The sequence below is a fragment of the Seriola lalandi genome, unplaced genomic scaffold, assembly GCF_002814215.2.
Source record: "Seriola lalandi dorsalis isolate HSWRI2012SDOR001 ecotype SW California unplaced genomic scaffold, Sedor1 jcf7180002055008, whole genome shotgun sequence".
NCBI classification, from domain to species: Eukaryota; Metazoa; Chordata; class Actinopteri; order Carangiformes; family Carangidae; genus Seriola; species Seriola lalandi.
In genome coordinates, this window is record NW_019525551.1 from 560,091 (window position 1) to 569,931 (window position 9,841).

At 42.9% G+C, this 9,841-nt stretch overlaps 1 protein-coding gene across 1 annotated transcript in view; it reads right to left on the reverse strand.

Moving 5' to 3' along the window:
* agbl1 (AGBL carboxypeptidase 1) overlaps positions 1 to 9,841 on the reverse strand; it is a 144,308-nt gene that overhangs the window by 45,484 nt on the left and 88,983 nt on the right. Inside the window, exon 20 of the mRNA XM_023397390.2 lies at positions 6,231 to 6,384. Within this exon, the coding sequence (XP_023253158.1) occupies positions 6,231 to 6,384 (154 nt within the window). The remainder of the gene's footprint in view (positions 1 to 6,230; positions 6,385 to 9,841) is intronic.

Here is a 9,841-nt window from a genome sequence, read left to right on the forward strand (position 1 = left end):
AGGGGAGTTTGTTTGCTGAATCTGCTAGTGTGTTTTGTCAGATTTGATGATGGTGTTGTTTGTGGTAGCATAGGCAAGATAAAGAAAATGGTGGTGTGAGGAGCAGTGGCATTAGGGGAGTGACTCTGGGACGCCAGTGATCACTGTCTAGCCTCCTGGAGGTGTCGTGGGACCAACTAGACGAAACACTGGTGAAAGGAGGTTCCCACCTGATGACCCCAAAGACCTGATGACCCCAAAGACATGTTAGTTATCACTGCTCATTAGTCTGTACAGCTAAATTAATAGTTATCATAGGACATGTTAAGCTTAGGGAGTTATTCACTGAGTCTGGTCCATTTTCTGTAGCACAAGCTTTGTGTTTATCTTAAATTAATTAGTGTGTTACAGACCGAACGTCATTGGGCTCATCTGGTACATAATGTAAACACGTGCTCTCACTCAGTGAGTGTTAAAGCACATAGTAGTGCTGTAGTACTGTCACTGTTTTCTTATTAGTTAGATTATTAATCTGTGATTTCATATTCACTGGGTATAAACAATAGATTACATTACTTGAACACTATCTAAACCAGCAGTTTTTATTCTGGAGTGCAGGGTCTATCTCAGCAGTTGAATTGTTCCCAGTGTGACTGACAGTTTATGACACATAAAGCTAAACTAGATAATAGATTTGTATTGCAATGGGTCATGGATCGGACATAACATTATCATTATCCTTGGAATTAAATGTGACTTGTGCTAATTAAAGTCTGAATCTTGAAAATAGATATTTTGTCCGGAGATAAAGTTGAGAATGGGTATAGGGAAGTGTTGGGACTTATCCTTCAAGACACCAGACGTTTCTTTGCTCCACAGGACAAAAGGAACTCACGCTCCACAGTTCCTCACTGTTCACACCTGGCGACGACCCTTCCCCCCACGGACCTTACTGGCCAGCCAGTGTGGGTCAGCATGTGACATGTGACCCCCAAGGGTGTCACCAAACAAAACCAGATCTCCTTCTTTTCTTCTCTCTCTTCTCGGCTTGCTCTGGAGAGCAGCTCCTGATCTTTCCTCTCGGCTCCTCAAAGGGCAACAAGGCCCCAGCCCACTACCTGAGCTACCTGAGAAACCAGCTCTCTCGCCGACCGGCTCACAGCAGCCTGCAAACGCTCTTCTCCTCAACAGCAGCGACCTGGTTCAGATTAACTAAGAGTGAACCAAGTTCTCTTCAAAATCAGCCATTACGACACAAGGCCAGCTGATTTTCCAAGCATCAGGAGTCATAGCAGAGTTAGCGTGGAACAGCTAACTCTGTGAGGAGAACAAAGGAGATAACAACAATGTGTGTTAGCATGCACACCTGACGCGGAAGACCATCCTAGTCCAGGTTTAGACACCTGGAGAGCACAGCTGACCTGAAAGACCATCGCAGTCCAGGTTCAGACACCTGGAGGCCAAGCCTGACCTTAAGGACCATCGCAGTCCAGGTTCAGACACACTGGAGGCCAAAACTAACCCGAAAGACCATCCGAGTCCAGGTTCAGATACCTGGAGGCCGAGCCTGACCCGAAAAACCATCTCAGTCCAGGTTCAGACACCTGGAGGCCACAATTAACCCGAAAGAAATAGGGCTAATTGTTAGTATAGACCACAACATACTTCCTGGCTACCACACTGTCAAAACAGAATTTCATGTAATCAGTAATGGTAACAGTAGCCTCATCAAGCTCTAGTGCATGGAATATGAACCAGGCTGTACACATAAAACATACCCCTAGTGTCTAGACTGAGTCATCTGTCCACACATTAACAGTCTTATGTTCAGGTTTGCTTGACTTGAAAACCGATTTATATGAGGGAATACAGTATTGTGGTCTGAGTTTGAGAGAAGGGGCTTTGACTTTGCAGAACATGCACCCTTAATGTTGCCACAGCATTTGTCCAAGATTCTGTTGTTTAGGGTGTCGCATCGCACATATTGTTCAAAACCTGGTAACCCAGCTCTGGCTTACAATGATTGAAGTTGCCTAAAAAGAAAATAGGTGCCCCAGCTGCAGCTGTTCATGTGAGTATTCTGCTATGCGTGTGGCAGCTCTCCCTGTGTTACCACTGGGGGGATATAAACAGCACCAATGATGATATTGCTGAAATCCCTTGGTAGGTAGTGATGTCTACTGCAGTAAGGCCAGCCTCCACTTCGAAAACATGGTCAAGCCAGCCGCCTCTGTGTTTTGTGGTACGTGTATATACCATCGATTAGGGTAAAAGCTTGAAAGACTTGATTTCAAAATAAAAGCGAAAAGCTGCGGGGTGAAGGACACCTCCATGTCTCTTTTGTTTTTGCAGTGGCTGTGTGCCGGCGTGTGTTGCTCGGATGACAGCCGGTATATGATCCGATGATGTAGGTTGAAGGGGTCAGAAGGACAGCAGTGTGTCTCTAAATTATACCCGTCATAATCCATATCCCCACTGCAAAGTTGTCGCAGGACAGGGAATTAAGCATTCACTGATGAACAGAATCAGCAGTAAAGTTTTTAGGCTTGACACCATTGTTCCAGGCTACCCACAGCTGCCCACAGTTGTTGTACTGTCAGACTGACACTGGAGTCCATAATATGGCCAAGCTTGCCACTTGTCAGCAAACAGTACAAGCATAAAGCACTTTATTGCTGGCAAACATAAACACTTAAAACATAAACACTTAAAAACACAAGCTACAGTAGCATGAGCCTGAGTCGCTACAGGGCAGTGCCACCGGAAGCAATTCTCTCCATCACTTTATCACTCATAAAGTCCATCTGTTTCCAAAAGCTACAAGACAAGTTTTCATATGCAATCCAATAAACTTTAATGTATACTGGAAAGAGGAGGTTCAATGAAATCAAGTTTGCATGTCAGTTGTTTAGGTTATTTTCTGTTAGATGACATTACATGACAGTATATTATATGTACTGTCAGCTGGTTGGCAGTATTCATGGCTAAACCTAATCTGATCTGTCACACATTGTCTAACAGAAAACTGACTGTTCAGTTTTGTTGGGACTCAGTATATTCAAGTTGTGGAGACCACATGCTCTTTGTTTTACAGACGATAGAATTCACTCCCCCACAGTTCCTCCCTGTTCACTCCTGGGGACGACCCTCCCCCAGGGTACTCACTGATCCAGTCAGTGTGGGTCAGTGTGTGATATGTGACACCCCAGGGTGTCACCAGAAAAAAACAGATCTCCTTCTATGTTCTTCCTCTTCTTTCCTTGTCTTGCCAAGGAGCAGCAGCTCCTTATCCCTCCCGTTCTCCCCCTTCTTCAAGGAGCAACTGGGCTCCCAGCACCAGTTCAGCATAAGGCTACCTGAAAAAACAGCTTTCCTGCAGGCCTTCTCACAGCAGACTGCAACACTCTTCCCCACTCTGTTTTTCAACACAGAGTGAACAAGTTAACCCTTGCAGCTACAACACAGTCTGCCAGCATAACTCTGCTGTGGCTCCTGTTGCTTGGAACAGCTAACTCTGTAAGAAGAACAAAGAGGAAACCAGCTAACCTCATCTCTAACACAGAGACCACACAGCCAGACAGGACTTCACTCGACCAGAGCGAACCCAACTCACTGGAGTTTACAGCAACACTGAAAGGGAACTTCCTCTTTTGTTCAAAGGACTGGGTAACGTTAACTGACTCGGCCTAACCTCACCTAGCACAGCACAGCTAAGCAGCAGAACTCTTGACCATTGTTAATGTACATGTACCTGTTGGTTAATGTTCTGTTGTTGTTTAAACCTCGCGCTGCTGCTGCCTGGTGCTGTCGCGTCATTAACCCTTCCACTGCTGGTCAGTTCTCGGCCGTTTTTAATCAGAGCTGTGTCTTTCCTGAATCAATGTATAACGTCACGGACGAGCTTAGTTCATGGTTTCACTCATCCTGCCTGACACTGTGGCTCCATTAAAAATTAGGCTGCCTAAAACTAAATGTGAACCCTTGCTAAATGACACTACTTGTGCTGTCAGACACCAGTGCCGTAGAGCTGAGCGCAAGATGAAGAGAGACAAACTGCAAGTGTCTTTTCAAATGTTACGAGAGTGCTGGCGTAACTATCAGACAACTGTGAAAAATGCTAAAACTAAACATTTCTCTGATATTATTTTGTCGAACTGTCATAAGCCTTGTGTTCTGTTTAAGACTATCGACTCCGTTCTTAATGCGCCACAGACTGTCGGTATTGAGGCTTCGCCTGCTGTTTGTGAAGACTTTCTTAACTTTTTTATTGACAAGGTTGCTGGCACTAGGGCTCTAATCTCACCGTCTGCATATGACCCTTCAGTCTCTGTCCCCTGCTCAGCTGTCCTTGATAGGTTTGAGTCTGTGACTCTGTCAGATTTACAGGACACTGTTGGTCATTTAAAGCCCTCAGGCTCTCCTAATGATGCTGTCTAATGAGGTGTAGTCCCTAAAAACTTTAAACATGCAGTAGTGCAACCTTTAATTAAAAAAACAGGTCTAGATTCTGCAGTTCTGACTAATTATAGGCCTATTTCCAAACTGCCCATCCTTTCAGAACTCCTCAAAAAGACAGTCTACAATCAATTAATGTCCTTTCTGGAAGAGCACAATATTCTTGAGGTCTTCCAATCTGGTTTTAAATCACTGCACAGCACAGAATCTGCCCTTTTTTAAGAGTTTTTAATGATATTCTTTTAACTTGTGATTCCGGTGAATGTGCTGTTGTTGTACTTTTAGACCTAACTGCTGCATTTGACACTGTAGACCATGACATTTTAATTTCACGTTTGAAGCAGTGGGTGGGCATCAGTGGCATAGCACTGGAGTGGTTCAGGTCGTACTTGGCAGATCACACTTTCTGTGTGGGCCTTGGTGACTCTGTATCTTCCTATGCTCCTCTGTCATATGGTGTCCCGCAGGGCTCAGTCCTAGGCCCTCTTCTCTTTTCTTCGTACCTGCTCCTGCTTGGTTCCATACTTAGTAAGCATGGTATTTTATTTCATTGTTATGCAGATGACACTCAGGTCTATATGCCTCTTAAAAACAATCAAGCATTCTCTGTTACACCCTTACTTGAATGTTTTGCCGACATAAAGGCCTGGATGGATTACTGCAATGCACTTTATGTTGGGGTTAGTGGGTCCTCCATCAACCGTCTCCAGATGGTACAAAATGCTGCTGCACGTCTTTTAACTGGCACACGCAAATATGACCACATTTCCCCCATTTTAGCCTCACTTCACTGGTTGCCCATACATTTTAGGATTCATTTTAAAATTCTTTTATTTGCTTTTAAATCTCTCAATGGTCTCGCCCCTCCCTACCTCTCTGAATTGCTGCACCCATATTCATCCACCCGCTCTCTCAGGTCAGCTGATCAGCTGCTCCTGAGGGTGCGAAAAACGAAGCGCAAGCTAAGAGGTGACCATGCTTTCGCTGTGGCAGCTCCCAAAATGTGGAACAATCAGCCTCTGCACATTAGACAGGTGTCTTCCTTGTCTGTTTTTAAATCCCTTCTTAAAACCCATCTCTTTTCCATGGCATTTGACACCCTGTAAGATGTGATTTTATTTAATTGTTTTATCTTATTTTGTGTTATTTTATTGTTTTCTCTTATTATATATCTGTTTTTATCGATGTTTTATGTCTTTTAATTTATCTTGTGTTTATAATTTTATCATGTACAGCACTTTGGTACCTTCTCGTTGTTTTTTCATAAATAAAGCTGGATTGGATTGGATTGGATGTTTGCTAAGGTTGTGGTTAGTCATACAATTAACTGACTAATTGTATGTTCACACACACCTGTCGTACATCTCAGTTCTAGAACCTGCATGCAGCTATCCTTCTCCCTCTAACCTGGTAAGTAAACAGCTGCTAATGCTCATGCTAAGCTATGTAGGAAAAGCAAAAACTTACATATAGTTCATTTAACAGACCAGAGGATAGATATCAGGGAGACTGAAGGGGTTTTCAAAAAAACAATGACAACATTTCTCACCTGTCCAAATTATAGCTAGGCTGAGTATCCTCTCTTTTCTTCCTACTATGTGTATTGTTATGCACCAAAACACCAAATTCCTTGTATGTTGTAAACCTACTTGGCAATAAACCAGATTATGATTCTGAATCTAAAGTACTGAAAATTAACAGCTCATGATTTCTGTCTCTGTTAAGATGGCTGCAGTTCGTCTCCTTTTGTCTGCTCAGACACACACACACACAGACACACACAGAGCAGCACTCACGTAGCTGATGCATGTCTTTCCAGGCCCTGCTGGCCGGACAGGCAGTGATGGTGACCACTGGACACGAGTTTCCTGCCAAAGTGCCACAGAGGATCTGCTGCCGGAAAAACACCTTTGAGGGATCCACTGAATTCTGCAGCACTTTCAGATGAGCCTGACAAACACAATAAATACACAGATGTGGAGTAGATATGTAGGTTCTTATGTACACATGCATTCACAGTATGAAAGCTGTGAAATGTTCTCCATGTTAATGGTCTTTTACTGAAGCACACTGGACTAGAAACAGGGACAGTGATAATAACTGTTGTGTGTTCTCACATATTAATGGGTGAACCTCCCTTACTGTGATGAGTGAGTTCTACCCAAATGCAGAACTCAGACTCAGAATGTAAATGTAAACAAGTTTTATATTAAATAGTCAGGGAGGAGGAGGTGGCTGGTGAGAGTTGAGGGCTGAGAGATGCCAGAGGCTGACGAGGCAGAGCAGAGTGGGACTGAGGGCACAAAAAACTGACAGACCCTGGTTTTCACAATCTCATGGAGCAGGGAGGTTTTAATGTAACAGCAGAGGAATTTATGATGCTTTCTATTTCAAATGGACCAATGTAGTGGAGAGACAGTTTCTCTGAGATGGTCTTTGATGGGATGTTTTTGGAGGAGAGAAAAACATACCCTGCAGCAACAATGCACATGGACTTGAACTGAGGACAATGTGATTTCACTCTGAGAACAGTCAGAAGGTAAGATACCAGTAGCAGTGCTGGCCAGGGAGTTGTGGGCATACTCAGTCCTGCTGAGATGGTCACTCCAGGGGGAGTTAGTGTCTGTCACAAAATGGAGTGTGGCTTCTAAGGCCTGGTTTGCTTGTTCAATGCCTATTAGTTGTAGTTTTAAAAGTAGTAGTTTTTTTATTCAGTCATCACACAACAGTAAATATAGTCATAAACAATTTAGAATGTAATTTGTAACCAATAAAATATCTATAAATCACTCTTTAAGAACCAAAGTGATATTACTATTTTTCTTAATTCATATTTGTATTCAATAAATTAAGAAAAGGAAATCATTCCCATTTGTGACCCTCAAAAATAGCATCTCCTTTAAATCCCTTTTTGTTTTACTTTTGGTACCATAAACATATCTCAGATCACATTTGCACATTATTAAAACAAAACTTTGTACACCATCTGGGAGTGACTTTAATTTAGCTCTGAACATCATTTGCATTGTTTTATAAAATACTAAGTCATTAAATCTCATAGCCTAAGAATTAAGAAATAATGGATTTGTGTGATCACAGTAACCAGCCTTATTGATAATACATATGGCTCGTTTTGTAGTAACTATTACTATTGAATTTATACTTGTTTAAATGGTTGAACCCCACACTTCCAAAATACATTAGGGAAATACAATACCTTAAAATTTAATATATCCCTAGATTTATACAGAATGGCTATTGATTTAGATTTTTTTTTCCTTAATATGTTGTTTCCATGTTAGTTTATGATCAATCACAACCCAGAGGAAATTAGTCTCAAAAAATCTTTCAAGAATAAAGAATAATTTCTTATCACATACTTTCCCAAAAATATCAGCTATGGAACTCATGAATTGTTCTATGCCAGAACTAGGCCTTCTATATATGCAACGCAGGAAAATACAAAAATCTCAATTGTCCAACTGTGTCACACGGTCACTTGCCCTTCCTCATGTGTCACCTGTCTGAGTGTCTTCCCTGATTCCTGATTGTGTCCACCTGTTTCCCATTGCCCTCATGTGTCTTATAGTCTGCGTCTCCCTTTGTCTTGTGCCAGAGTGTCTCGTTCCAGTCGTGCACCCCAGCTTACTATCACAGTCCATGCCTTGCCTTGTCTTTGCCTTATACTTCGTCTTTACGTCCTTGTGAGTGATTTTTTTGTTTGTAATTTCATAGAATATAGAGTTTTCTGTTTGTCAAGTTTATAGTAGTTTTTGTAACATCCTTGTGAGTGATTTTTTTGTTTGTAATTTCATAGAATGGAGTTTTCTGTTTGTCAAGTTTATAGTAGTTTTTGTAACCTCCTTGTGAGTGATTTTTTTGTTTGTAATTTCATAGAATAGAGTTTTCTGTTTGTCAAGTTTAGAGTAGTTTTTGTAACCTCCATGTGAGTGATTTTTTTTGTTTGTAATCTCATAGTATAGAGTTTGGTTTGTCAAGTTCATAGCAGTTTTTGTAACCTCCTTGTGGAGTGATTTTCTGTTGGTTTATTCCTTTTTTGTTTCAGCAGTTTTGTCCCTCCAGTTGGAGTGGGTTTTGTTTATTAGATAGTTGGTTTTATTTGTCACTCCCTCTCGAGGTAGGAGTATTTAAATAAAGAATTAGAAGGCAAGATGGCGCCGTTGTGTGTGGCTGGCCGTCTACCTCTGCTACCTTTTTTGTGTATTGTGCTGTGTTTATCACTTTTATCGCAAAAAGTGTCATCACTACTGGTGTATGATCGCCTGAGTCTCTTAAAAATCCGCGTTTCTGTGGATAAACTACTGATCCAGGACTTTAACGATCAGACAAAGCCACCGCCACCTGTTCTGGCGTCTGTACCCTCTTATCTATGGCGTCTTCCTGGTCGGTTACCATGCAACAGCCGTCGCAGAAGACGAGGAAAGAGAGGTGGAGTAATATGCCGGCTGAAAGATCGCCTGGCTTCATCCTCCACGTACAATGCTCGCCATCCGCTGTTCGGTTCCTCTAGTGACTCTGCCAGTTACAACATCCAAGGCTCCGTGGCTTACTCCTACCGATGGCTGCTGCCGGTCGTACCGGAGGCCGTGTACCCACCTCCCTGCCGCCGACCCGTGAGGATCCGTAGAGGGGGCCGCGCGCCGGAGAATCTCCGTCCGGTCAACCGGGCCTCCCAACAGACGGATCAGCATCTGGTTCGCATGGCTCTTATCAACACCAGATCTGTTGCAAATAAGACTTTTATCCTAAATGACTTTTTTACTTCGCATTCCTTAGATTTCCTCCTACTGACTGAAACCTGGCTGAAACCAGGTGAGAACAGCGCCTTCTCTGAGCTCCTCCCACCCAGCTGTTCTTTTTTCAGCTCCCCGCGGCTGTCGGGGCGAGGGGGCGGACTTGCTGCTGTGTTTAATGACAAATTTAAATGTCGGCTTCTTCCCACAGGTACATACTCCTCGTTTGAACTGCAATTGTTTGCGGTGGAGTTTGCAAGTCCTGTGCTGTGCGCAATTGTCTATCGCCCTCCGAAATATAATAAGGGTTTTATTCATGAGTTTTCCGAGTTTTTGGCTGACATGCTCTCAAAATATGACAAGCTCCTGATCTGTGGGGATTTTAATGTTCATGTTTGTTGCTCATCTGACCAGCTCGCCACTGACTTCAAAAGCCTGTTGGCAACTTTTAACTTGATTGGACCTTGTTATATCTATCGGGCTCTCAGTTTCCCTTAAAGAGATTTCTGAGACTGCAATCTCTGATCATCTCCCTATCATTTTTGAAGTGTTGGCCCCCCAACCAGCCAGCAAACCTCTGGCTTCATCTTGTCAACGGCGTATCTTCACTCCCTCTACGCCTGCTGAATTTACTGCTGCCTTCAATGACTCAC